At 61.5% G+C, this 27,780-nt stretch overlaps 2 protein-coding genes across 2 annotated transcripts; both read right to left on the bottom strand.

Annotated features, from left to right (window-relative positions):
* Positions 1–538: 538 nt before the first annotated feature.
* On the bottom strand, positions 539–5,447 carry SPIB (Spi-B transcription factor). Its single transcript, XM_090260357.1, has 5 exons — positions 5,260–5,447; positions 3,717–3,789; positions 3,209–3,429; positions 2,734–2,884; positions 539–1,581 (listed from the first exon to the last, which is right to left on the bottom strand). The coding sequence occupies exons 1-5, from the start codon at positions 5,311–5,313 to the stop codon at positions 1,283–1,285; spliced, it is 798 nt and encodes a 265-aa protein (XP_090116483.1). The 5' UTR covers positions 5,314–5,447; the 3' UTR covers positions 539–1,282.
* A 1,526-nt stretch (positions 5,448–6,973) lies between these two features.
* On the bottom strand, positions 6,974–27,343 carry POLD1 (DNA polymerase delta 1, catalytic subunit). Its single transcript, XM_090261350.1, has 27 exons — positions 27,258–27,343; positions 20,303–20,505; positions 19,872–19,985; positions 19,180–19,326; positions 18,969–19,094; positions 18,731–18,899; positions 18,563–18,644; positions 18,362–18,491; positions 17,753–17,919; positions 17,333–17,437; positions 16,092–16,232; positions 15,896–16,006; positions 15,350–15,541; positions 15,177–15,265; positions 14,981–15,097; positions 14,689–14,802; positions 14,253–14,400; positions 11,461–11,556; positions 11,228–11,365; positions 9,853–10,028; positions 9,539–9,691; positions 9,342–9,444; positions 8,448–8,580; positions 8,242–8,355; positions 7,890–7,942; positions 7,716–7,813; positions 6,974–7,159 (listed from the first exon to the last, which is right to left on the bottom strand). Exons 2-27 carry the CDS (start codon positions 20,502–20,504, stop codon positions 7,054–7,056), a joined length of 3,324 nt encoding a protein of 1,107 aa, XP_090117476.1. The 5' UTR covers position 20,505; positions 27,258–27,343; the 3' UTR covers positions 6,974–7,053.
* Between the last annotated feature and the right edge of the window lie 437 nt (positions 27,344–27,780).

Raw genomic sequence — 27,780 nt, 5'->3', positions numbered from 1 at the left:
GGCAACTGCAGGAGCCACCAGGGCATGACCAGCAAGGGCCTTGGGGTCCAGGACAGACTGGGGAACAGAGGCCCACGGGTAGGGGACACGGCCTTGGTGCTGCCTCTTTCCACACCACAAAGCCGGTCCCTGGATTGTGCAAAGTTTTAAGTAAAAGATTTTGCAAAAATCTCCCTCTATTGAAATGTCAACTAAGTTGGGTCCCCCATCCAAAAGAAACAAAAACAGACAAAACTGCTAAGGTGAACTAAAGAAAACCCCCTCTGTGAGGGGTAGGGCGTGGGGAGGGGAGTCACCAGTGTGAGACCTCTGGTTAGAAATGACAGTGGGGGGGGGGCTGCCAAGATCACCCAGAAATTAGCTGAGTGGCCAGAATGATCCCCAGCATGGGCCTACAGAGGACACTCTGGCAGAGGGGTTTCCCATGACAGCTCAGGGCTGCTGGTGGAGCCCCCAAAGGGGCATATCAGGTGGAAATCCTGGGGTGGGGGCACAGATGTGACTGGAGACTCTCAGACAGACAAGGGGATGCCAGAGGTGCCAAGCCAGGACAAGGTTCAATGCGGTTCCTTCACCCCAGAGCTGACAGGTGTTTTCAGACATGACCAAAGGAACCCAGAGCCTCCCTCATTGTGACTGGAGAATTCCAGACACACACCAAAAAAAAAAGTAGCAGAGCGGTTCCAGAGATTTAGGGGATCTCAAAAATGACTGAGGAACTTGGAGGGACAGATAGGACTAGAGTCACAGCTGGGCACAGAGAGCTGAGACTTGATAAAGGGGTCCCAGAGGGCCCGGTCATAACCAGCAGATCTCAGATCTGACTGGAGGGACTCACGCGTAAGCAGGGAACCCAGAGACCCTGGACAGGGCTTAGGGTTGCTGGCAGTGACCCCTCCTGATGTGAAAAACTGTGACCTCCCCTTCCCCAGGGGGACTAGGGATCACAGATACACAAGCGGTCTCAGAGAGGTCTCCAGTCTGGCTGGGAGACCTCAGACATCACAAGGGGATCCCAGAGAAGCTCTTGGGGTTCTGGAAGCACTGGCCCGCCCCACTCCACACAGACACCTAGTCTAGTTGTCTATGGGTCCTGTGACCCAAGCCGTTGAGATCCTGGGGACCCTGAACGTAACAAGGGAGTCCCAGAGGGGCCCTGGGCAGGGCTTAGGGATCACGGCAGTCCCCCACCCCCACAGCGTGGGGGATCCACGGGTCCTATGACCTAGGGCGAGGGGACCCCAGCGTGACACCGGCGTGGGGCCCGAGAGCCCCGCGGGGCTCAGGCCCGGCGGGCGGCCGGCAGCAGCGCAATGTCAAACTGGTAGGTGAGCTTGCGCTTGACCTTGCGGATCTCGCCGGTCTTGGCGTAGTTGCGCAGGGCGCGGGCCAGCTTCTGGTAGGTCATGCGCTTGCGGTTGCCCTTCTGCTGGCCCCAGCGGCGCGCCAGGAGCTCCTTGTGCTTGGAGGAGAACTGGAAGACCCCGGCGCCGGGCTCCACCCACCACACGCACTCGCGCATGTCGCCGCGCGTCAGCAGCCCCAGCAGGAACTGGTACAGGCGCAGCTTCTTGCGGGCCCCTGCGGGGGTGGGGGTGGGGGTGAGGGGTGGGCACGGTAGGGTAAGTGTTCTGCGAACCCTGCCCGCGCGTCCACCCCGCCCCGCCCCCGTCCCCGCCCAGCCTCAGTCTCCCTTGGAGAGAACCGGGGTGTGGGAGATGGCTGCTAGATACACCTGCCTGGCTCTGTCCGTTCCCCCCAATCCGGGGCAAGTGGCTTCCCTGCCCTATAGCTGTTACCCCAGAACACCCATGGCCCTGGCCCCTCCTTGCTTTCTTTTTCAGAGTTTGCTTCCATCCTGTGCTCTGCTTGGTGGCCGGCACCTAGGAAGATGCAATTGTTGAGCCCTGGATGAGAGACTCTGTGAAACCGGTTGGCAGTACTCCCTCCTCAAAGGCTTGCAGGGGGCGGCTGGCCAGTGGTGCAGAGACCTGGGGCGGCTCTAAACCGGCCTGGTCATTCTGCGGCTCCCGGTGTCCCGGCCTCTCAGCCCCAGAGGGACTGAGATCCTGGGAGAGGCCAGGGGTGCGGACTGCTGGGCTCCCACAGCAGCAAGGGTCCCACCTCTGTCATTTCCCAGCTGTGCGGCCTTGGGTAGTGACTTAACCTCTCTGAGCTGATATCTTCTTGGCTATAAGTGAGGCTTACGTGTGTGTATTTTACCTTCACAAACTTTGTGCCAGGTGCTTTACAATTATGAGCTCAGTCCGTCTTCCTCATAACCCCATGAGATCGGGGGTGGGGGTAGTGACGACTCATTTTACAGACTGGAAACTGAGGCCCACATAGAGAAAGCTGCTACTGACCCAGCTTCCCAGACAGTGTGCATGTGGGCTGACTAGATGGGAGCTGATACCGTGATTATTTTCGTTACTCCCGTGTCGATAATAATGGTGAAGACTTACTGGGTGCTCACTCGGTGCCAAGCGCTGCTATCCCATTTACAATATCCTGCCACTTAATCCTCCCAACTGCCAGTAATAGTCACTGTTACTGTCTTCCCCACGCAGATGGAAAAGCATGGCACAGAGAGGTGGAGACCCCTACCCAAGGTCACACAGCAACCTGGGAACTGCCCTCAGTGCTGGACTGTACAGCAGGTGCTTGGGGAACCATGGTTCTTCGGCCCCCCATCTCCAGTGAGGGCCCCCCACCCCACTTGCTCCCACATACCTGCCTCGGATGCCCTCCCCTCGGGGCCAGCCATGAGGGCATCATCGGACTCGCTATCTGAGACCTCCAGGGGAGGGCTATCCAGCAGGATTTCCTCCTCTTCTGACAGCACGGGGCTGGGGTACGGGGCGTAGGCCGGGGGGCCCAGGGTCTGCGAGAAATGAGGGTCACCTGCAGCCAGGGGTCCCCTTCTCTCTCTCCTTCAGCTCCCTCCCCCTGGGCCCAGACTGTGCCCCACGCCCACTCTGTTTACAGCCGAGCACCCTGGCCTCAGCTCAGACCTCCATGGCGTGCTCGGGGGACGCCCAGACACCTCCACAGACGCCTGGTACGCAGCCGACAGCCACCGCGCCTGTGCCTCTGTGGCTGCCTTGTGCAGCGCAGCAGTGACAGTGCTCAGCCTCAGGTGGTCGTGCCTGGCACCGAGCAGACTTCCACCACATGACAGAGACTCCGTGACCTCCCTGCCCCTCACCTGGCCAGTGAAGTCCTCCGTGGGGTACACTGGGAAGCCGGGCCCTGGGGCCTCCAGGCTGGTGGCGGCTGGGTCAAGGCTCCCCACAGGGTTGTAGGTCGAGGAGGGTCCATAACAGAGCTGGACATCCTGGGGGTGGCCGAAGGTGACCACAGCTGGGTCGAAGACCTCGTAGGAGGTGGCAGGGACAGCGGGGGCCTCGGCCCAGCCCCACAGGGAGTCTGGGGGAAGGGCACTGAATCAGAAGCCAGGCGGTCTGGCCTTGGCCCCCTCCCACTGGAAGCCCCCGGCACAGAGGGGCCATTGTGGGCCATGCAAATCTCTGACCCCAGGATTTGCATGGGCGAGCGGTGGAGTGGGCGGGGGGGGGGGGGGTCAGGGATGAGGCAAGGACTGGGCTCACCCTGCCCTGCTCTGCAATGGGACACCCTCCCCTGGGCCTCGGCCCCCCGCCTGTGAACTGGGCCCCAGGGGCATGTGGGGAGTGGTCTGGGCCAGGGTCGCTCACCAGGAGTCCCCTCTGAGTCGGGGTAGCCAGCGTGCTTGCAGCTGTCCAAGTCGTAGAAGACTCCATCTGGGTACTGACAGGTGGGGGCAAAGAGGGGTCGTCGGGGCTGCAAGGAGCCCTGGTCCCCCCCACCCCGGACCCGCAGGGAGACCCCAACAGGGGCGGGGAGAGGGAGAGAAAGAGGCTCAGGGACCCAGAGGCAGAGACGAGGCACCAGAGGTACAGAGAGAGGAGGCAGAGACATCCCCGGAAACCCACGGACACCCAGCGGGACACACACAGAAAGTGAGAGACTTGGGGGAAAAATGGGACAACTGTAATTGAAAAACCAAAAAATAAAATTAAAAAAAAAAAAAAGAGACAGCAGCCAGCTCCTGCTAAGACAGAAACACAGCCACCACTTAGTAAAATTCTCCCCAGCCTTGCTTGCCCTGGAGGCGGCGGGGGGGGGGGGCAGGTTGAAGGGCGGAAGTTCTCCTTCAGAGGCAGAGCCTCAGGGCTGCCCTGAGCCCCCTCGTCTTGCTTTAGCGATTAGGTCTTGGTCTTGTAAAGACTAAAGCTGGAGATGGACCATCCCGATAAACCCAACCCTCTCGCCCCGAGGTGTGCAGCAGAGAGAACTGAAAATGCAGGTCCACAGAAGAGTTCAAGAGAAACCAGAGCAGCCTGACGAAAAGCGCCGAAGGGGAAGCGGCCCCAGGGCTGAGGCCCGGTGGCGGAGTTCTATACAGCAAGGAAAAAGAGCCAGCGCCTGGCACCCACCTGATGTCGAGCAAAGGAGGCCAGACCCAAAAGGGGACACTGCAAGATTCACTTCATGGAAAGTTCAAAACCGGGCAAAACGAATTCACGGTGGAAATAAGTCAGAGTGGGTGTCGATGGACAAGGCACGTAACGGGACATTCCTGAGAGACGGAATGCTCCGCACCTGGGTCTGGTTAGTGGTTGGTAGCACAGGTGTGCGTGCCTGAGGTCAGACCTCGCGGAGCTGAGCGCACGGTGTGTCCTGTTACTGACTTATAATAAATTGTGCCTCAGTTTTCTTAAAAAAAGAACAAAACCGGTCATGTGGAGCAGGGTGGGACACCCGGAGGGGGTGTCTTTCAAGGCCACAAGCAAGGTTTTATTTCTCAGCCCGGACTGTGGGTTTTAGGTACAGTTTGCGTGTCTGATCTATTCCAGGCCATAGTTTTGCAAACGGAAAGCAACGAAGAGAGGGAAAGAAGAAGGAATAGATTTGCTGAATGTGGGATGGACAGAGAACAAGACAGAAAGGCAAAGATACAAAGAACTCTCCCCCCCACCTCACCCCTGACAACCCCAAGGAAGTGGACCTAGAGCCTAAGAGCAGGAAACATCAGAAAAACATCTGTGATGGAGATGGGGGGAGGGGGGGAGGGGGGAGGGCAGTGGTGGAAGTCACCGAGGGAGAGTTAGGAAGACAAAGTGACAGGAAGGAGCAGAGAGGGACACTGAGGCAGGGAGGTCCTGGTGGGCCCTGTGGGTCCCCCCCACCCTTCCTGGCCCCAGGGCCCCAACTCACCAGACAGCTGAAGTGCGGCCCATCAAGCCTGGAGGGGGAGAGACACGAGGGCATGTCAGGGCCGCCTTCCGCCACCTGAGTCTCCAGCGGTTGGGGGTCGGCGGCGGAGCAGCGGCTGCAGCTGTGACCGCTGCAGCCTGTCTGCTCCGTGCTTGTGTGTGAGACCAGCCCCACCACGCACCCCCACTACCCCGCTGGGACAGGAAGTAGGGGGCCGGAGCCAGGCAAATGTCCCCCCTCCCCTGGGATTTGCATAGGCAGAGGCTGGTGGGGGTAGGGAAAGTGAGGGAGAGAAAGTCCCCAGAGATGTGGGTGCCAGCGGGCGAGTGGGGGCAGGAGGGGTCAGTCTGTCTAATGGGTCCACCTGGGCTCAGGAGGGGGCCGGAGAGGCGCCCGGGCAGAGATGGGCAGAGACTGGGGTGAGGGCGAGCGGAAAGGGCAGGGAAGGGTGTGGAGACCTTCATGCATGGAGGCAGAGTATTTACTGAGTGAGCCCCAGAGACAGACGGATGGGGCGGGGGGAGGCGGGAGACAGGACAGATAAGACAGGTGGACAGAGGACTGGAAAGAGGCTGAGACAGACAGACGGAACCACAGGGGAAGGGGAGAGACAGAAGGATGAGGCAGGAAACAGAGAGCAGACACAGGGAGTGGGACCCAGAAGGACCCAGGGAGGGAGGGACAGACAGACGGAGGCCCGGGGAGACATCAGCAGGGGGGAGACAAACCTCCCGTGGAGAGGCCTGTGGGGTCAGGGGCGAGACAGGGAAGGGGTGGAGGAAAGAATCAGGTGGGAAGGGGAGACCCAGAGGGGGAGGAGTGAGTGTGGACCCGCCACCCGCAGGGCTGATGCTGAAACCACCGCTGGGGGAGGCCTGGCAGAGGGGCTGGGGGCCCCCCAGGCGGGCCGCGGGGCTCACTCACTGTGCAGCCTCCAGGGCGAGCATGGCGGTGCTGGGCCGGGCTCACTGCTAGTAGCAGCCACCACCCCTATTTATACCTTGGCCCGGCCCCTGGCGGGCAGGGTGCTGTGAGCTTGGCCCTCCTCAAAATTCCCCTCAGGGAGGGGGTCAGGGGAGGGGGCTGGATTGCACAACCTCTGGGTCACATGGTCGGGCGGGCGGGCCCGGGAACCCTCTGGATTTGGGGATCCCCATGATTGGAAGCGGGAGGGTGGCCCTGGGGGTTGCTGATAGCAGAGTAGCTGGATTTGGAAGACCCTGAAGGGTAATGGAGGGGCCTGGGGTCCTTGGCCAGTGAAGTGGGGGCCACAGACAGGTTGGGGGCTGGCCCTGAAGAAAGCCTAGGCCCAAGCGGATGAGGACCCTAAAGTGGAAACATCGTGGGTGTGACACGCGGGGGGGGGGGTCCCCTGGGTCGTGTGCAGAGTGGGAGCCTCCATGCCAGGGGCTGCCCCAGGCCCGGAGGAAATGGGTTAGCACCTGGAGGGCCAGCTGGCCCCCGGGGAGGGTGGGCTGGGCGGAGGAGCTGTGCCCGCGGGTGCTCGCTTGGGCCCCGGGGGGGGGGGGCACAGGCAGCTTAGCCTGCACGGGCTGGCAGCAGGTGTGGGAGCCCAGGGGTCCTGCACGGAGCGGAGGAGGTCCAGTGGGGGCATCCTGGGGGTCAGGGCACCCCAGTGAGTGGAGATGACCCACCCGGGCTGAGGCCTGACAGTGGACCTTGTCCCCCCAGACACCAACCACAAAGCACCAGGTAACAAAAGTCCAAACTTTATTAATTCTCCACCAGTCCCACTCCCCAAAGCCCTCAAGGGAAGCCTGCAGAGGTGACAGGTCACCAGGCCTCGGGGCCAGGGGGCCCAAAGCGTCTCAGAAGCTGCTCCTGGTCCTCCAGGTCCTTCCGCACCTTCTTGCGCATGTAGAAGATGGGGCAGTCCCGGCTGTGGGCAGGGTCAGGGGTCAGGGTCAGGGTCAGGGTCAGGGCTGGCCGCCTGGTGCTGCACCAGTCCGGATGCCCAGCCCAGTGATGGAGCGGGGACCGTTCCCAGGACTTTGGCCCCGGCCCGCTGCCCACCCACCCCCCGCCCCTGGCAGGCTGTTTGCTCAGCGGGCATGGGGGGAGCAGTTAACAGCGGGTGCCCGCTGAGGCGCTGGGCCACCAGCCGTATATCACCTGTCACCTGGCGTGGGAACCCGCCCCGCCCACCCGTTCCCTGGGGAAAGCCCGGCCCCACCCTGGGGGAGGGGGTCAGTGCAGCCATTTCCCAGGCAGCTACCAGGTGCCGGACCCTGCCCCACTCAGTAGCCCCCACCCTCCTGGGAGGGCTGGGGTGAACATTGGCCCCTTTTGCAGCCAGGACGCTGAGGGCCAGTGAGACCCTGCAGCCAGAAGGGGACATGGTGTGGGGGAGCCGCTGCCTGAGACCCTGGAGCTGGGGCTGAGCTCCACGGGCCCCGGGAGCAGGGGGGGTCCGGGCAGCCGCCGGGCGCGCGCACCTGGTGCAGATGACGTCTTCGTGCAGGCTGCCCTGGCAGCGCTGGCATTGGGTCCACAGACGGGAGAAGCGCTCCTCCAGGGCGTTCAGGTGGGACACCTGCGGGTGCTGGGTCTGAGCGTCGGTCGTGGCCTCGCCCCACTGCCCCCCCCAAGGCCCGCGCCGGCCCCCTCACCTCCTTCTGGTACAGCTCCGACTCCCGGGACTTGCAGAACTTGCACACGGCCCCTGGGGGACGGGAGTGGTCAGCACAGGCGAGCGGGGACTGGGATGGGGCCCCGCCAGGCCCGGCCACTCCATCCCTGCCCCTTCTCCTCCGCTCCCCATCCCGACTTCTGAAAGTCCCCAAGGACAGAGAACAAGGGACTGAGTGTGTGGGGAAAACTCCCCGGGGAATTCCCAGGGTGGGGGGCCCAGGACCCTCCTGGGGTAACTGCAGAGGAGACCCCCACCCAGGCGCAGGGCCCTTGGGCAAAGGCGGGCGGGCGGTGGGGGCCCGTCAGGGTCCGGGCTGGGGTTGGGCTCACCTTGGTGGCTGAGGACGGTGCGGCAGCCGATGCAGCAGCTCTGGCGCTTGGTGAAGGCCAGCAGGCCGCCCACCTTGCTGGTGAGCACGGTCTTGCAGCGTGTGTGGTCGCCGCCTGCAGGGCAGGGGTGAGGGCAGGCATGGGCCGCTGCACCCTCCCTTCCCACAGCCCGCCGGGCACCCGCCCGCTCCGGGCACCCCCCTTACGCAGCAGCACAGCCTCGGCGCGGCCCTCGCCCAGGATGGGCTCGAAGATGCGCAGCAGCGGCTTTGCGAGCTGCTGCTCCAGGTAATACTGCGTGTCAATGGGCAGGCTGTGCTCGAGCACGAACAGGGGGTCCTGCGGGCAGGGCAGCGGCAGGTCACGCCAGGGCCAGAGCAGTGGGGGGACGGGAGGGCGGTGACTGCAGGACGCTGGGGTGAAGGGCGCCGAGACCCCTGATTATGGGCCCCTGGGTCATGATTGGGGACCACAGTGTGGGGCGGTCACTGAGCATGGTGCTGTCCTGTGGGGAGTGGCATTGAGAGGGGGAGGAGAGGGGTCTGGGGTGGGGTCGCAGGCCATGGGGCGGGGGGTCCCTGGCCACGGGCTCTGTGATCCATGCTGTGCTCCTCAGGTGTGGCCCTCAGGTCACCAGGGAAGGATCGAGTTGACAGTGACGAAGGATGAAAGGGGACAAGGACTGGAGTCGGAGGCTGGACAAGAACTAGGGGCTGAGCAAGGAGTGTGGGAGTCAGAGGTCACAGGACAGCTGGGCAGAATGGGGGAGGGCGCGGATCTAAGGGAATCTGAGGTTGGAAAACGAGGGGCAAGGAGACAGAGGGACCTAGAAACAGAGATGGAGGGACGCCGCGTGCAGCGAGGCGGGGCCCCTTTGAAGGGGGAGCAAGGGAGGGGTCAGAAGAATGGGGGGCAGGGGGACCCTCCAGAAGGCCCAGGGGGGCCTGGGGGCAGAGCATCACGGAGCCAACTCCCAGTGTGCCGGGGCGGCTGTCGGGCCCCGTGGGAGGTACAGAGGGAAGCGCCCTCCCAGCCGCTGGGAAAGCAGAAGTGAGAGCGGGGTGGGCGGGGCGGGCGTGGGCAGCCCAGGTGGGCCTGACCTCGGACTTCATGTAGGCGGCCACGCCCTTGGCGGCGCTGATGATCACGTAGGGGACCCGGTCTCCCAGGCTGGGCGCGCTCCCGGGGTCCCGCTTCCTCATCCTGCGGGGAGACGGGCGGGTGAGGGCAGGTGGGGCGGCGGGGCGGGCAGGCAGGCGGGGCTGTTTCTGGCCGGTCCAGACCCCCAGGGACGCACCGCTCCGCCAGCTCCACGTGGGCCTGCTTGCCGGCGTAGTCGGCGGCCGCGCGGGTCAGCTCCTTGGTGATGACCAGCTGCGAGATGTCGATCCGGTTGCACAGCAGGTCTGAGATGACGTCCTGCGCGTGGGCGACAGCGCCCTGGGGGTCCCTGTGGGCCATCGCAAGTGGCTGTTGAGGGCAGGGCGGGAGGAGTCCGGCCCCACAGCTGCCCGACCCACTCTCCCCGCCGCTTCTCCACGGAGGAGAAGCTGGCCTGACACCTGTGGCCCCCGGGGAGGAGGGGCTGGGGCTCCAGGGCCGCGCACACACCGGTCAATGAGCAGGCGGCGAAGCGAGGAGGTGATGAGGTTGGCCACTAGGGGGCAGTTGTCCCTGCGCACGGCCTCCAGGCCCTTGCAGTCCATGCGGTCGTGGCTGTCGGGCCGGGAGGAGAAGAGCAGGCCGGCGTAGCGCTTCTTGCTGATGAGCAGGTAGGGGAAGTAGACCTGCGGGGCACCCGCGGCTGAGACCCCTGCGGCGGTAGGCGCTGGTGTCCAACCTTGGCACGCCCCCCCAAACTGACAGACAGGTGTGGTTCCTGTGACCTGGGATTGGGGTGCTTGGGTGACCAGACCTTGAGACCCTAACACCTGAGCCCGGGAACAGCCTCAGCATTCCAGGGACTCCGAGACCAGGGCCCCCAAATCCGAAACAGAGACTGGGACAAACCTAGAAATAGACCCTAAACATGAGATCCAGACGCTGGGGTGAAGGCTGGAGAACCCCAAATCTGGGACAGAACCTGAGGCAGATGGGGGCACCCCCAAAGAGAGGAGACTAAGGCCTGGAGTGAGCCCTGAGGCAGAGACCTCCCCCAAATGGGAGGTTCTGAATCCCAGAGCAGTTGCAGCCCATGGCCTGACCCTGGGGACCCTGGGGACCCTAGGGGTCAAGTCTGGTGTGAGACTTCCCAACCCAAGTCTGCCACACACCAGGAGCATGGAGCCCCAAAGTCTGCCACACACCAGGAGCATGGAGCCCCAAAGTCTGCCACACACCAGGAGCATGGAGCCCCAAAGTCTGCCACACACCAGGAGCATGGAGCCCCAAAGTCTGCCACACACCAGGAGCATGGAGCCCCAAAGTCTGTCACACACCAAGAGCATGGAGCCCCAAAGTCTGCCACACACCAGGAGCATGGAGCCCCAAAGTCTGCCACACACCAGGAGCGGGGAGCCCCAAAGTCTGCCACACACCAGGAGCGGGGAGCCCCAGACAATGGCCCCCTGGCCCGGGACTTGCCTAGCAGAGTCCCTGCCTCCCAGGACAGACCCCACACTGACAGGTATTGGGAAGCTCCAAACCAGAGACGCTCCAAGACTGACAAGGCTGTCAGAACAGACACCATGCCGTGTGCAAAGCCCAGGCTTTGGAGGTTTCAGAAACCAAGGCCCCCACCGCAGAAGACTCCACACAGCAAAATACCTTGAAACTGGGGCTCACGAACCCAAAGAATGGGACACCCAGGGAACCTGGATCAGGGCGCCCCCAAAACAGACACCCTGAAAACATCGGGGTTTCCCGCATGCTGACATACCAGACAAGCCCCATGTGAAGGCTTTGCAGGCACCACAAGACACAGAGGCTGCCGACCCTGGCCAGACCCACACTTGTCCGCTCCAAGCGCAGAGGAGGGGGCACTTACCTTCTCAAACTCGAGCCGGATGGGTGGGGGGAAGTGCCCTGACACCCAGTCCGCAGCCTCCCGCCCCAGAGCCATCGCTTCAGCCACAGACGAGACGCCAAACCGGCACATGACAGAGTCGGTGTCACCGTATACCACCTGGGGGGGAGGGGCCGTGTGACTGAGAGGCGCCCTGCAGCGCCCCCACCAGGCACGCCCCCAGGTGCATTCTGGGCAGCAGCGCTGGCGCCGACCTTGGCACTGGTGCTGTAGCCGTTCTCCACCGTGTACTTGGACTCCACCAGCTGCTTCGTTTTCTCAATCATCTGGCGCCCGAACCCAGTGACACTCTGTTGGGAGAACCACGCGGTGAGGGCCCCGGGCCGTCTCAGGAGGCACAGGCTTGGGGACCTACCCCCACTGCTTCCTGGAGGTGTGGGCTTGGGCAGTCATTTTGCCTCTTTGGAGATCGGTTTCCAAATCCGCCAAATGGGGCTGTGAAGCTGCCCCTTCACAGTCTGCAGCCAAGAGCGGGCTCCTGGCACCGAGGAACTGACGGCGGCAAACGAGGGCCGGCAACGCCGGAGCCAGAAGAGGCCACGGGCTCTGTTTCTCCCACAGAGGTGCCATGACATCTGGTGACATCGCTGGCAGCTCTTTATGGTGCAAGACTGACCACTCATGGCCCCTTCCCTGGAAGCCAGCAGTGCCACCCCGTCCTTGGGCAACTGGGAATGACACTACATACTGTCACATGCAGCAGGGAGGGGGCACCCCTGCCCCACGGAGAAATCACTCCTTTCCAACAGCCTTATTTTGCAAATAAGGGAACAGAGGCTGGGGCGTGAGGAGGGGCACACACAACCGGAGAGGAGTGTGGCTCCTGTTTTTGTTTGGGTCTAGTCGGAAAATCTTTGCATTAAAAAAAAAAAGATTTTATTAATTTTTATAATGAGAGGGGGAGGGAGGGAGAAAGAGAGGGAAACATTGATCGGCTGCCTCTCACGCGCCCCTGACCAGGGGTCTGGCCCACAACCCAGGCCTGTGCTCTGACTGGAAACCGAACCAGAGACCCTTCAGTTTGGGGGATGAAGCCCAACCCACTGAGCCACACCAGTCAGGGCAGAAAACCCTTGAATTTTAACTATATTTAGGCCACTTACATTTAGTGGATTTACTCATTAGATCTGGGCTTAACCCACGGCTTTACTACCTGCCTGTTGTTTGTCCCACCTGCTCTGTGTTCCTCTTTCTTCCCTATCTTTTTCTGGAGTGATTCAGGATTGAATTGTTCCACCCTCTGCTCCCAAAAGGCTGAGAGCCAGAAATAAGAAGGAGAAGAGACACACACAGAACAGAGGGAAAGGACTGAGAGGAAAGACAGAGGCAAGGCCAGGAAGCCACAGCCCCTGCTGAGGGGGCCCCGGGGGAGCAAAGCTGCATCCTTTCACCTGGCCTTGCTAGGGACTAAGACAGCCTGGTGGCCCAGCATCCCAGGTGGCTGCAGGAGGCCCCTGGGGGCTGTGAGTGGCCAGCGACAGCGTGGCATGCATTAAGGGGTTGACCTTGCCCAGAAAGAGGCCTGGCTTTTGACTGGCCCCTGAGAGTGAACTTCTGAGCCTTGGAACGTCCTGCCTGACAATAGTCTTTGTTCACTTGGGGCCACGCTCGTATCAGCTTGACCTCTCCACCGGCTTGGGGGTCAAGGTCAGCCACACAGCGCTCAGCCACACCTACGCGACCAACCTCCAATAACAGCACTGGCTGGGGCGAGCTTCCCTGGGGGGCCACACCCTGTGTGTTTTGTCACGCGCCACAGACAGGAGGAATCAGCTCTGTCCCCACAGCTCCACCCCGGGACCCAAGTGGCAGCTGGTGCCTGGTCTGTCCTGAACCAGCCCCGTGTGCCTCTCCCTCTGGCTGATCTCAACCTCTCTCCACTCACTGTGCCAAATCGTAACTGTGAGTGTAGCAGCTTTTCTGAGTTCTCTGAGGCCGTCGAGTCAATCACTGGATCTGAGGGTGGCCTAGGGGCTGCCATGGAACTGCAGGTGGGGTGGGGATGCCCGGCCACTCCCACTGGCAGTTCTTCCAGGCCTTTCGCCCACAGCCACAAGAGGAGTGACACAATGGCCGGGGAGGGAGGGAGCTCCCCATGGATGGAGGTAACCAAGGCTGGGATGCACTGGGGCCCAAACCCCAGGGGACAAGGCTGGACAGGAAGGCCTTTCTGAGGCCCCAAGGCCGCGCTGAGGCATGGCCCCCAGCTGGGCAGAACCTCAAGCCCTCTGCGGCCGCACTATGGATCTGCTTTCCTGTCCCAGCAGCACAGCTGCCTCTGGTAACCAGGCCTGGGATGCTGCTGGGGGCGGGGAGGGCGGCCCCGGGCCCAGCTCCTTCCTCAGTGGGGTCGCCATACCCGAGGCAGGAGAGCGGACCCTCCTACCTGATCTTACAGTGATCCTACACACAGCAAATCAAGCGCCAGAGCCCGGCTATGCCATTGGGGGACAACCCCCCGCACCCTGGCCCCCGCAGCCTGCCAACAGAGACTGGCCTTGCTCTCCTGTGAGCAGAGGATGTGGGCTGGGCTGTAGCCGCGGGTTGTGGGGCTTGCGGGTGACTGTGGCAGAAGGGGGAACGAGTAAAACAGCTGCTCACCCACGTCCCTGGCGCTGCCGCCCTGCCTGCCCCTGCCTGGTCCCTCCCCCGCTGACCTGTCCGCAAAGCCCCTGGTGACAAAAAGCCTTCACACATACATGTACATCTGGCATCTGCGTCGCCACGGGCTGGGCTCTGCAGGAGGGCGGGAACTCTCCTCCGCTTCGTCACCAGCTGGACCCACAGGGCAAAGTCCCACCCCCGGCAAAGGCTGGCGGCGTTTGCTGAGCTGAATGCACGGGTCGCTCAGGCACCCTCTCTAAACGGCCGGCGCGCTGGGGCGTGCTGGGCCCTGAGCCCCGTACGCGGGACACCGCACGGAGCCCTTGCTCGCCCCGAGGGTGCTGGCTGTGCCCAGCGGCCCGCCGTGGGACGGAGCACTCACCTGGGAGATCTCCAGGCACGGCAGCTTGCCCACCTGGGCGCCAGTGAAGCCGTACACGGAGTTGGCGCTCACTTTCAGCGCGAGCTGCCGCCCGTCCAAGACCTGCCGCCGCAGGGGGTCCGTCTCCTTGGCCAGCTCCGCCTTGGCCCTGGGAGGAGGGGGAGCACAGGCCACTGAGGCGGCGCCCCAGGTCTCGGGGAGACAAGAGGCCCGGGGCTGGGCACAGGGGGTACAAGGTGCAGTTATGTGCGCCGCCTACCGCGCAGAGGGGCCGGCACTGGGGGTGAAAGGGAGCAGCCTGGAGGGGGCGACTCTTCTAATTCACACGCAGCACAGCTAAGGGTGGCGCAGCCGCGCTGGGGGGCACCCACGAGGCAAAGGGATTGCCAGGAGCCTCAGCAAGTCCGAGCTCTGCGCAGGGGCGGGCGGGGCCCACCTCTTCCGGGCGCTGAGCAGGTTCTCCAGGATCTGGGGCAGCAGCCCCTTCCGCACCGACGTCTTCACAAACTCGTCCCCGGTGGGCGTCTTGATGAACTGGTCCTCAGTCAGGCTGGGTCAGGGGGCGGCGAGGGGGTGACGCCAGGCCTCCCATCTAACCCGCCACTCTTGCCAGATATCTCCTTGCCCCTCCCCGCCCCTCCCCACCACCTGGGCTCCCGAGCCCCACCCTGCCTGAGCCCGGCCCCCATGGGGCGTGGGGGCCCTCACGGGGCAGGAGGGCACCGTACCCGAGTTTCTGGGCGGCCCCGGGCCGCAGCAGCGTGGTATAGCACAGGTTGTGTGCCATCATGATGGATGGGTACAGCGAGGAAAAGTCCAGGGTGGCGATGGGCACATCGTAGTACCTGGGAGGGCAGGAGTCAGGGCCAGAGCCCCGCCCCCGGCCCGCCCCGCCCCCCCCGCCCCCCCCCCCCCGGGTCTCACCCTTTGAGGGGCTCGATGACTGTGGCTCCTGTGTAGTCCTCGCCGCCCTCCGTCTTCACCACGGGCATCAGCAGCCCCTCGCGCATAGCCTGGGCGGGGAGGAGAAAGGAGCTGGAGGGTGGGTGCCGCCATGAAGGGGGCGGGGAAGCCCGCTCTGGGCTCTGCCCACTGACCTGCCGCAGCAGCTGGGACACCACCTTGACCTGCTGGCCACGGGTGAGCAGGTAGCCGAGCGGCACGCCCGTGACGCGCGCCATCTCCATGGCATTCACCAGCACCATGAGCCGCTCCAGCAGCCGCAGCGGCAGGAAGGCGTCCTTGAGGCAGTACACGGCCAGGCGGCGGCGCGTCTGGTCATTCCCGTTCTGGGGACAGGCGCCGACGGCGTCAGGGGGGCGAGGAGAGGGCGAGGGTCTGGGTGGGGAGCACGCAGAGGCCCGGGAGTGGACAGGGTTGGAGGGAGGAGGGAGCGGTGTGAAGGGCTGGTGTGGGTGACAGCAGAGTCAAGGTCATGATGCTAGAGATCATGTGAGTGAGCAGAACAGTTACGGCCGCAGGGTGAGGTCAGAGGTTGGGGGCAAGAGGTTAAGGCGAAGGTCGGGAGCACAAGTGTGAGGCTGAAGTCCAAGGTCAGGAAGGCCTGTGGAAGGCTGAGGTCAGAGGAGTAGGTGGAAGTGTGGGGTCAGAGGTCAGAGGTCAGGGGTCACAGCTGGGGGCACCTGCAGATCGGTGATGATGCTGTGCTGCACGTCCTCCTTCTGCTCACCCAGGAAGTGGAAGCTCACGGCATTGAGCGTGTAGGAGCGGAGCTTGTACTCCCGCAGCAGCACCTGGGGCGGAGGCGCAGGGTGGGCCGCGGCCCCACCAGGACAAGGCCGACCCACCCACCTGACCCGGCCCGGCCTGGCCCCGCACCTGCAGCATGTCCATCTGCACGCGGCCCACCATGCTGACCACCTTGCTGTCCCGCCGGCCCGTCTGCTTCGACTGGAAGGAGGAGTCCCGGATGGTGGAGCGGAGGTTGGCCACGCGGCCCAGGAAGGGGAAATCACGCACCTGGGGGCACAGCAGGTGGGCAGCTGCGGAGGGGGACTGGTGGCCCTGACCAGGGATCCCCAGCGCTGTGCCAGAGGAACGGAGCCCAGACCACCCACGACACTCCCGACAATGCAGCGCTCTTCTGGCTGGGCGGGGGGCTGGGCAGGGGGCTGGGCGGCGTGGCCTCGAACAGAGGCCGGGAGGCCGGATAGGGAGAGTCAGTGGCCCGCCAGCTGTAATGGTGACGGGGACAAGGACGGACGGCGCCCACTGGCCAGAGTGCTGTACCCAGAGGGGAGCTGAGGAGCAGATGGGACAATGCGGAGCTCAGTGGGAAAGGGGCAGGTGCACAGGGTGGGGGCCCTGGGGAATGGCCAGGTGGGTGTGCATGCAGGGTCAGTGTAGAGAGCTGGGCCTGGGGTCAAGACAGGCATCTGCCTTGGAGCCAGCGACCTGGGAGGGACCAGGCAGAGAGGAGGGCCCGAGCTGGGCTGCAGCAATGGGGCAGAGGGGAGGAGGGGTCCTGACCCAATGTGGCCATGTCCTCAGAACAAGGGGCAATGAGTGGCCAGGCTCGGCGCAAGGATGCAGGCGAGACAGGGGGGACACCTTCTAACCCCCAGGAGCCTCAAGGCTACCAGCAGTGGACAGGCCTCAGAAGGAACCAAGCCCCTGTGACACCCTAGAGAACTAACACCGCGAACGCCGTGCCCAGATCCAACGGGCACCCAGGGTTGCCACACACTCCAGGGAAGCCCCATTTCCTTCCTTCTTCCTGACAGATTTTACAGCCTAGGAGACAGGGCCTCGCACCCCTGCCCACTCAGCCTGCACCTCGGAATGCACACACTTTTTCTTAATTAACCATAAACACCCCCTGCATCGGCAAGCGCCCCAGTAACCTTCAGGACTTGGAGCAGGGCGGGGACAAGACAGCGGGGTTTTCGATGAGGCCTCTGGAGCTGCTGGGGGTGGCAGGCTGCAGGTGCAGGGCCAGGAGGACCACCGCAGGGACAGAACCACAAGGGAGAGGGTGGGAGGAGGGGAAGGGTAGCCGCCCACACCCGGAGCCTGCAGGGTGGTGTCTGAAGCCAAGCCTCCCCCACCATCTGTGCTACCTTGAGGTGCTGGGCCCGGGAGATGAGGTAGGGCAGGTCGAAGTTCTGGATGTTGTAGCCGGTGATCACGTCGGGGTCCATGGTGCAGATAAAGGTTGACCAGGCCTGCCGGGGGCACGGGCACACGCCCTGCTTGTCATCCTGGTCACCCCCCGCCACAAATCCTTCCCACCCCTGGAATGTTCTGGAAGCCCCCAAGAGCAGTCCTAGATCCCTCCTGCCTGTGGTAGAAAGACCAGGCAGTTACTTCTGGAAATAACACAGAATCCAGAGGGAAAACGCTCACCCCTCGAGGCAAAGGGATCTGAACCCGTGGCAGGATCAGGATTGGGGAGTTCAGAAAGTAGCCACGCGCCTGCGGTATGAGGGTTGGGGCGGAAGGCTGCTAAGAAAAATTGGGGGACTTGGAATGAGAGTCACCTGGAGCAGGTCTTCCTCCCGCTCGTAGCTCTGCACCTTGGCGCCCAGAATAGGGGCGCAGGGCCGCAGGGTGAGCGCCAGGCGCAGGAAAGGCTCCGGCTCACCCCAGCGCAGACCCAGCGAGCAGATCTGGATCACAGGGTCCCGCTCAGGCTCGGGGAAGATGCCTGTGCAGGGAAGGAGGCAGATGAAGGGGACCAGACACACCAGGGTGGCTGCACCAAGCCTCCCCGCGCCTGCCCACTCCTCTGTCCCCACTGGCCACAGTCCCCGCAAGATCCATCCTGGCTCCCCTCCGCCTTCATCTCCTGCCCTCTCTCCCACACACGGATGGGAATGGTGCTGCCCCAGGGCCTTTGCAGGTGCTGTTCTGTGGGGAATGCTCTCCCCACCCTGCCCATTCACAAGGCTTGTCCCGCACCCGAGGCTGTCCTTGCCCACCTGTCTGAAGCTGCCCCCTCACACCTGCACCACCCTCAAGTCTTACAATAACCTTAACACCTGCATGTTTACTCCCTTCTCCCCAAGAAGTACAGGGGCTCCCAGGGCGAGACTGGCATGTCGCTCATGTCCAAGGGGAGGGAGCAGCCCCAAGCCCTGGGGACAGACCTTTGCGGCCAGCGCACTCGATGTCAAAGCTGAGCACACGCAGGGGTGCGATCCGCTGCCACTGCCCTTCCGGCGGGTGACTGACCACGTCCGACCACAGCACGTCTGCCTCCAGCTGACACAGTGTGGCCTGTGGGACAGGGCGGGTCAGTGGCTGCTGCGTCCCGGCTCTGGGTCCCCCACCCCGGCAGGGTCTCGCACCTTCCCCTCTGGCCTCAGAAGGTATTTCCCAGCAGGGAGTTCCAGCCAATTGCAGCCCACGATGTCAGCATCCACCATGAACCTGGAGGGAGATGAGGTCAGCGGGGAGAGGCCGGTCGGGGAGAGTTGGGGGGAGGGTGAAGGAGCGAGGTGGGGGCCCATCCATACCGGATCTCAAAGTCAACGTTGGCCTCGTAGGGCGCAAAGCTGGGGGTGCCCAGGCCTGCCACACGGACCCCCTGCTCCAGGAGGCGGCGGGCAGGGGCCACCAGGCGGGGCAGTGCCAGGATGATGCGCAGGAATGGGGAGGGGCCGTGCCCATGGTACCCGAACATGCCTGCAGAGGACAGAGGAGGTTGGCACTGGCCGGAGGGCCCCCACCCACCTGGCCCTGGGGGGCACTCACTCTCCCGGGAGCACAGCTCCACAGCCAGCACGGCCGGCCCCTTGAGCTCCTTGCCCGCGCGCTGGTCCCGGCTGATGGCCCCGTTCAGCTCCCGCTGCAGGTCATCCAGGTGCTCGGGCCCAAAACCTAGGGGCGGGAGGGCTGGTCAGAAGTACAGGCGCCACCAGGTGGTCAGGGGTGAGGAGGGGTCTTCTGGGTCAGGGCTACTCACCAGGCGGTGCGGGGGTGTAGAAATAGGGCGCAAAGCCATGGATGTGGCAGCAGACGGAGACACCATCATCAGTGACCCCAAAGGCACGGAGGACAGGCACGGAGCCATGTGATGGCGGAGGCGCCCCAGGGAGGGGCCGTGCTGGGCCTGGGGGCATGACGGGGTAAGGCAGGGGTGCCCCCAGGCTCCTCCAAGGCTCCCCTCCTCCGCCCCTCCTGTGCTGGGAACACAGACCCCCATTCCTGTCGCTTGAGGTGCTTCTGCCCACATCGGCCACAGGGCCTCGTCTCAGCCCTTCCATTTCCAGCCCGCCCCCTGCGGTCCACTTTCCACCCCACTGCTAGAGGGAGCCCCTGCCTGTTTTTGCAGGAAAAGAAAAAAATCTTTGAAAAAGTAAAATCAACTTGGTGTGTGTAGGGTTACGAACTTGAACCTGCGTATAGGTTCACTCAGCAACACCAAAATTGGGCTACAGGACAACACTGTCCCTGAACAGCGGCCCCTCCGCAGTCACACCCCTCCCACCCCAGCCCCCTGTACCTGCACCCTGACCCCCTTGCCAGGCTTCTCCCCGGGCTACCTGGGTCAGGGCTGCCTGCGATGATCTGCCGCACCTAGAGCCAGAGGAGCAGACCCCAGGAGCCCAGGCACCCCCACCTGCCACCCACTGCTTCTCTGTCCCCCAAACTCACCCACATAATGATCGATCTCCAACTGCTGGAAGATGAGAGGCTCTGTCTGGGGGTCCAGGGCGGGCGGGGGGGGCCGGAGCCAGCGGGCGTTTGCTGCCGTCAGGGAAAACTGCCCTGCGGGGGGGACGAGGCCATGTGGAGTTGTGGTCCTGCCTCGGACACAAGTAACTGCCCTCCCTGTCCAGCCCGGCGAAAGGCAAGTCAGGTGGGGATGGTGGTCTGGATCAGGCAGGAAACTCAGGACAGATTGACGGGTCAAGGGCAGAGTAGAAGCAAGAGGCAGCATACTGGCATGGGGTCAAAGGTCAACCCTTTGAGGTGCTCAAAGTAGGCCAAGAGGTCACAGGTGAGCTCTGTGGCTGACTCAGTTTGGAGGCAAGGTGGGGCGGGGGGATGGGGGGCATGCAGGGGGTTCCCACTCCAGGTCTCACTGTTTGCAGCCCCATCCATGGCCGGCTGCAGCTCCTCCTCCTCCTGCTCCTGCAGCCTGTGCTCCGCCTCCATCTCCTCCATGAGCGCCAGCTCCTCCTCAAACTGGGAGGCCCGGGGAGCCTCATCCTCATCCCAGAGGCGTCCCCGGGCACGCTTCGGGGGCACCCCGGGCCCCGGGCCTGCCCGCCGCTTTTCATACATCCTGCTGGGCAAGTCGGGGCTGGGTGAGGATTCCCGTCCTCTCCATGGCCCCCGTGCACCCGCCATGACTGCGCGCCTGGGAGCGCTCCGTGGGCCTGAGGAGCGCCCCCCTCCCCAGGCTCACAGGGGCCGGCGCATCTCAGATGCTCAGCAATCATTACCCCAACATAGCTAAGCCCACTCCCCACCACAGTCTACCCTTGCCTCCCATGTCCGAGCCCCCCACATCCCTTTATCCCCGTGTACCTGCCCCTTGCAGACCCCTCATCATGGGCCGCACACACCCTGTCCCCGCCTCGGTCAGACTTAGTCCCCAGCAAGCCCCTTTCCTACAAACTCCTGTTCTCCATGCCCTCACGTACCCATCAGCCCGGCAACCCAGGCCTTTACTGGGCGACCCGCAGGGAGGCACCTCCTCCAGGCTGGCCACTGTGCTGGGTGCCAGGGAGTGGCCTGAAACACAGATCTGCCCAGGTCCCTTCCCAGCCAAAAACGCTCAGGGCTTCCCATCCCATTTGAAAACAAAAACAAAAGCCCTCTTTATTTTGACCGTACCCCCTTCCCCCAGACTATGCAAACATCGGTGTGCTGCCACCTCTGCTCCCACTCCCTCTGCCGCCATAGCTAACAGGCCCACAGCACGTCATTATTCACACGTGTTTATGTTTTCTTGTAACCTGCCAGAAATTATTCTGGGGGTGTATTTTGACAAGATACATTGATATAATGGTACATATCCTCTGGTAATTAGACCAAAGGCTGTACTCAGGTTAAGCCTATTTGAGCTGGTAGCTTCACTGTGGTTTGGTAAGAGAATCTCCTAAGGAACTACAGTGATCCCTCACTTATCGCGGGTATTACGTTCTAGACCTCCCCGCGATAGGTAAAAATCTGCGAAGTAGGAACCTTACATTTATTTTGGTATTTATATATATTTTAAGGCTTTATAAACCCCTCCCACACACTTATAAACCATTCCCAGTCCCTTAACCTTTTTCACTTTTATAAACACTGCTTATGTTCTTAAACATACTCTACACTCTTAAACCTACGTAACTTTAACAACATACGCAAACAGTACCCCAAAATCCCGCGATATAGCGAAAAATCCATGATAAATAATTAAATACAATATTTTTAAAAATCCTGCAATACAGTGAGGCCGCGATATAGAGGGGGACTGCTGTACACACTCAAGTATTCCAAAGTAAATGGCCATGATGTATGCAAGCGACTCTGAAAACATGTTTTTAAAGGTTTTATTTTTAGAGAGAGGAAGGGAGAGAGAAAAGAGGGAGAGAAGCATCCATGTGTGGTTGCCTCTCACACACCCCAACTGGGGACTGGCCGCAACCCAGGCGTGTGCCCTGACTGGGACTCGAACCGGCGACCCTTTGGTTTGCAGGCCAGTGCTCAATCCACCGAACCACACCAGCCAGGGCTGAAAACATGTTTTTAAAGTGTGCATGCAAATCATAATAAACAAGGTAAAACATGAAAACCAGTGAATCTGAGTTTGCTTGTTTTTTCTTTTTTATTCTTTCAACCTTCCTGTGCATTTGAAATTATGAAAAAAAGGAAAAGTTTTAAAATCGTACACGTCTCAGCAGCAGGCTGAGCCAGCTAGAACGGAGAAGGGGTTAGGGATTAGGGACAGGCCAGCTGTCCGGAATTCAAGGAAATACCTGTGGGTCCCCTAACTATCCCCCCAGATACAGTTTCCCTTTGGTCCTTTTTGCAAGAGATCCCTCACCCTGGAGCCGCCCATAGGCAGCTACATCTCTGAGTCTGTACAGCTAGGCGACGGTCACAAGGCCAAGTTCTAGCTCAGGGACCAAGGGCAACTGGACAGGACAGCCTGAAGAGAAAGCCTGCCCTCCAGCCTCTTAGCCCTGCTGGGTGGCTGGAGCATAAATGTGGTGGCAATGAGCCAACCGTGACCACCAGGACAAGGACGACACTGCAGGGACACGAGCTGCCCAAGGGAAGGAACCGGGGCCCGGGCAAGCTCCTGGAGCAGAGCAGCCTGCCCGCCTAGCACACCTGCCTACCTTTGGATGGTTGTGTTAGGAAACAGATTCGTATCCTGGCTGGGTCTCTGTGCTCTGGTCTCTGGGACCTCTTTGTTATAGCAGCTTAGCCTAGACCTTGACAGCACAGAAAAATTCGGGACTGGGAGGTGTCACAGCAAATGTTGGTCCACGACAGCCTATTTCTCAGCACTGAAAAGGAGGCCACTCCTGACGAACACATAGGGTGGACACAACGCAAACATGTGTAAAAGAAGACAGACACAGGAGTACACGCTGGGGGAGTGCGGAGGGACCGCACAGACTGCAATGGCCCAGACACCACTGACTGCACACTTTAAAGGGGTTCCTTTCACCCCAATTTAAAGAGTATATATCGTATGGTGCTGTGTACACAGAGCTCTAGAAGCGACTCATCGCTGGGGCTAAAAATTGCTCATAGCTGCTTCTGGAGTGGGAGAGACTGAATGGGAGGGGGATGGGGGGCTTTTCTGGGGTGATGGACATGTACTGTGCATCCAGTTGTACCCCTGGGACTGTCAATGTCACTCTGCAAATTAGACCTCAGTTAAGAACATAAAAGTGGCGAGGCCACAATTCCATATCCAGGGGTTTATGCTACATATATACCACCTATGATTTTTAAAAAAAGTTGCATTTACAAGGTTATTTCCGGCAGCACCGTTTGCAATCACAAAAGACTGGAAACCACCTAAATGTTCTCCCCTGGGGGACGGTTTAAAGAAGTCACGTTAACTCCATCCCATGGAGTATTATGCAGCTGGATAAAGGCATGAGGAAGTGTTCTGTGTACTGATATGGAGGGCTCTGAAAGGCACATTGTTAAGGAGAGAAAGCAAGGTGAATAATGGTGTGCTTAAGAATGTTATCTTTTGTATTAAAAAAAAAAAACCCCGTTTTAGAAAATGTGGCGCAGCCATGACAGGTGTGGCTAGGCTGATAGAGCATCAGCTCTCAAAGTGAAAGGTCACTGGTTCGATTCCCAGTCAGGGCACAACCTAGGCTGGGTTTGGTCCTTGGTTGGGGCCCATACGAGAGGCACCCAATCGGTGTTTCCCTCACACTGATATTCTCTCCCTTCCCCTCTAAAAAATAAATAAAAAATTTTTTTTAATGTGGGGCATAGGAAGCTGAGGGGCTTACAGGAGTCCAGAGAAGTGGCCAGGCCTGGCCTGGCCGGGGTGCAGCACAAGGGGGCCCACTGGCTGCCCTGGGTCAATGGGCTGTGGCTGAGTGGGTGTGGTGGGAGGCAAGGTGTCACCAGCAGCCAATCTAGGTCCCTTTGCCAGTTCCTGATCCCAGGCACCATCGTTAACGCACAGTCAGGCAAGGCAGCACTGGAAGGAGGAGGCCCGGGTACCCCTCGGTTGCCCTGGCACCAGATAGGAAGGAGCCTGGCAGACACTGCGCACCGCCCCTTCTCGCCCCTTGGTAGCAGATCCTGCCCAGCGCCCGCAGCGGTAACACAACGCAAGTGCCCATCCGGATGCTGGTTTCTCTGTGACCCGCACTCCCTCAGGGTGCTCATCCCAGCCTCACAGTTTTCTGTGCTGCCACCACGCCCATCACTCCTGCCTCTGTCTCTCCCCGGGCTCCCGGCGGAGCAGGTCCCGCTGCCCACGCTGAGAGGATGTCTCCTCAGGCATCACAGACTCCAAAGCTGGCTCCTGATCTTCCCCAAAACCTGCTCCTTGCACCCCAATTCAATAAACAGTAGCTCCCATCAGGCCCAAAAACATGGCGTCACCCCAACTTCTCTCTTCCCCTCAGACCCCAAGCTCACTCTTATCTGCAAATCCCACTAGCTCTGCCTCCCAATGGAAGTCCCACGGCTTCCCGGCCCCTGCCCAGCTTCCCGCCTGGGCCCTCGGCTCTCCAAGGCTGTTTGCGTCTCTGTTTTGAGCACCGCTGTTTGTCTGTCTCCCCCTGCTGGAAGATGAGCTTGTGGAGGGCCAGGATCCTCAGTTTTGTTTACTGAAGGATGGTCCGAGTCTACAACAGTGAGGGACAGAGCGGGTGCCTGAGAAATATCTGCTGAATGAATGAAGAGCTTCTCCCGGCTGTCCCTCATTCCACCCTGCCCCCCTCGGTGTATTCGCCACACAGCAGTCAGAAGGATCCTGTACATATACGGCAGGTCAGCCCATCCCCCCTCTGCTCAGAGCCAGTCCCTGGGGCCCCTCTCGTGCTGAGTCGAAGTCAAGTCCTCATCGTGGCCCTCAAGACCCTGCACAATCGCCCCCATTTGGACACCACCTCCCCCACTCTCCCCACTGCTCACTCGGCTCCAGCCACTTGCCTCCTCTCTGCTCTATTTTAAACACTCCAGGCTTGGTCCTACCTCAGGACCTTTGCACAGGCTATTCCCTCTGCCCAGCCAAGTGTCCTTCCCCAGACGGCACTATGGCTCCTTCCCTCCCGTCCTTCAAGTCTTTTTTCAAATGTCACCTTTTCAGTGAGGCCTGTTTAAAAGTGCAGCCCTGCAGTCGCATCCTGATGCTAATGCCTTTCCCTGTTTTATCTTTCTTGATGCCGCCCATCACGGTCTGGGGCACAGTATCAGTTCTTAAGAGTTCTCAAAGCGTGGCCTCCAGACCCACGGCTTGAGTTTTGGGTGGGAACTCGTTGGAATGCTAATTGTCAAGCCCCTGCCCAGACCCACTGAGTTGGGTCCTCGGGAGCGGGGTCTGGCACTCTGCACTTAAATGAGGACCACAGCTTAGCACCTTGTTTCTTGTCTGTCCCCACAGGGAGAACGGGAGCTGAGAGAGCATGGATTTCTCTCTTTTGTTTCCTTTTACATCTCATGCACCCAGAAGAGCGCCTGTGACAGGGGACACGCTCAATAAACATCATCTGGAAGAATGAAGGAGGGAACTCATGGAATTGTCACAAAAACTTTGGAGGCAGGTGTTGCTAATTACCTTCCGATATATACAGTTACTGGTGCCGAGGCCCAGAGAGGCGCCGCTATCCGCCCAAGGTGGCACAGACAGGTCTCAGGGACACGGCCAGGGCGCAATCCCAGGCAGGCTGGCCTACTGCTAACCAGCAGCCCTGACCCGGCCTCCAGCGAGTCAGGTGAGTGCCCTGTGCTCAGCAGGGCAGACAGACCGGGCCTCCCCGACTCCTGCTGCCCCTGTCACAGGCCTCGGGCCATCTGGGCCTCTGTGTCCCTCACCAAACAGGGACCCCTCGAGGGCAGGGCAGGGTCTGGCACTTCTGAGTCCCGAGCATCACCCAGCACAGGGCACGGCCTCACGAAGTGTTTTCTGAACGAAACCCTCCTGTTTTCACAACCCTGAGTCTCCCCTGAGCCCCCAGCTTCTCTTGGCTGCAAAGACTGGCACTGCCTCTGAGATTTCCTGTCTTCCTCCCACAGAACTGAATTATCCCAAGTTCCCTTGTGCCCAGCAAAGGGCCTGCCCTGGAACAGCTGACAGAAGGACTGAAGAGAGGGAGGAGCATCCGGGAGGAGGGGAGGGGGTAGCCAAGGCCCTGCCTGGGGAAGGAACCTCTCTAGGCCTGAGTGGGGAAGTGTGGGAAGGAAGGGGAGACCAGGCGACCACAGGTTCCTGGACTGGGTGCGGCTACAAAGCCAGGACTCTGACATCACCCCCCTGGACCTTGCCCGTCACTCTATATGAGCCGGACCCACAGAGCGGCACCCCAAAGCTGCTCTCCCTCAGCCTGCTCCATCCAGTCTGTCGCTCAGACCACAAACCCCAGCCATCCTGCTGGCTCACACCCCAACGCCAACCTGAGCCCGACAGATTCCTTCCACCTGCACTGCAGGAGGAGCCGCCCTCTTGCCTGCTAACTGGTCTCCCTGCTTCCCGCGCCCGTTCCTGCCGTCTCCACTCAGCAGGCGAGGCTCCCGACACACAGGGCGGGTCATGTTGCTCCAAATGCTCAAACACTCCCCTGGCTCCCTACGGAACCCAGAAAAAAGGCCCAACGGTACAGCGAGGCTTACCAGGCCCTGCGGGCTGGGGTTCCCTATCTCATCTCCACCCTCAGCTGTTTCCTCGGCACCCACTACAAACAGGACACTCTCCTTCCTCCCTCAGGGCCTTTGCACCTCATGGCCCCTCGGCCCGGATTTTTCTTTACCTGGCTGACCCCGCTCCAGTGTCACTTCTCCAGAGGGGCGATTCCTGGCCAGTCCACCCATAGAAGCAGGATACCCTGCTGTTTCCCTTCGGGTAACGTACCAGAGCCTAAGAGCACTGCTTTGTCATTATTACTTATTACTTGGCTACTGTCAGTTTTGGCCTGAGGCACAAACCTCCTCTGACTAGTTCGTGCTGCAGGCCCTGCTTCTACAGCGGTGCCTGGCGCAGAGCACTCAGTACTTGGTAAGCAAAGGATGACATCATGCCCCCACGCGTACAGTTCAGTCCCCCATGCCACCGGGATTTGGTGGCCCCAAAGACCCTCCAGAATGCGTCCCTCACCTCGTCCCGGGGCCGGGCGGCCAACGATGAACAGGCCGAGGGACCCCCGCTTCCCCGTCACATCCCCGCGCGCCCCCGCCCTGGCCCCTGCCCAACTTCCGCGTGCCCCCGAGCCCAGGGGGTCCTCCCACCGCCAAGCCCAAGCGACCCCCCACAACCCTCCCTCGGGCCTACGCGCCCGGCTCCTCAAGCCCCGGTCCCTGCCAGGCGGAGTCCCTTGCAAGACCCCCTCTTCCTTTACTCACCCGCTTCAAACAGCGTTTCCCGCCACAGCCTACGCCGCCGTGACCCCCGACTCCAGCGCGCGCAGGCCCAGAACCGCGGCGCGCCAAGCTAGGCCGCGCCCCTCCCGCCCAAGCGGGGCTAGGCCACGCCCACCACGACCCTGATCCACACTCCGTCCTTCCAATTGGGGAACAGGCCACGCCCCCTCCTCCCAATTTAGGATGTGGCCTTGCTCCCTTATGGACAAACCCCGCCCCCGATTGACTTCGGCGGCCCAAAGCCACGCCCCTCCTGGCGGCCGCTCAGTGGCTTCCAGTAGGCCGCTCACGCAGCCGCCGTGGGACACGCTGCGCACCCCACCAGCCCTCCAGCGCTGCGCGCGCGTATTCTCCGCAACCCCGCCAGCCCGCCGCCCGAGGCCGCTTCCAGGCGACCACTTAGAACTTCGCGTTTATCCCTGCACTTGCAGCCTGACGTCTGCCCTGCCTACAGATGCTGGGCCATACGCGCTCAGATCCCAGCCTGGTTTGTTCTCCCGTCTCA

The sequence above is a fragment of the Furipterus horrens genome, unplaced genomic scaffold (genome assembly GCF_987537825.1).
Source record: "Furipterus horrens unplaced genomic scaffold, mFurHor1.1.pri manual_scaffold_13, whole genome shotgun sequence".
Classification (NCBI taxonomy): Eukaryota; Metazoa; Chordata; class Mammalia; order Chiroptera; family Furipteridae; genus Furipterus; species Furipterus horrens.
This window is presented reverse-complemented; position numbering and strand designations above follow the sequence as displayed.

Excerpts from the sequence above, each read along its gene's own strand:
- SPIB (XM_090260357.1), bottom strand. The coding sequence starts at position 5,313 with ATGCCCTCGTGTCTCTCCCCCTCCAGGCTTGATGGGCCGCACTTCAGC. Across the intron at positions 3,430-3,716 it reads CGACTCAGAGGGGACTCCTG|ACTCCCTGTGGGGCTGGGCC; the intron begins GTGAGCGACCCT and ends CCCTTCCCCCAG. Across the intron at positions 1,582-2,733 it reads GGGGAGGGCATCCGAGGCAG|GGGCCCGCAAGAAGCTGCGC; the intron begins GTATGTGGGAGC and ends CCACCCCCGCAG.
- POLD1 (XM_090261350.1), bottom strand. The coding sequence starts at position 20,504 with ATGTATGAAAAGCGGCGGGCAGGCCCGGGGCCCGGGGTGCCCCCGAAG. Across the intron at positions 19,986-20,302 it reads CATGGATGGGGCTGCAAACA|GGCAGTTTTCCCTGACGGCA; the intron begins GTGAGACCTGGA and ends TCCCCCCCGCAG. Across the intron at positions 11,557-14,252 it reads CGTGCCTGGAGATCTCCCAG|AGTGTCACTGGGTTCGGGCG; the intron begins GTGAGTGCTCCG and ends TTCTCCCAACAG.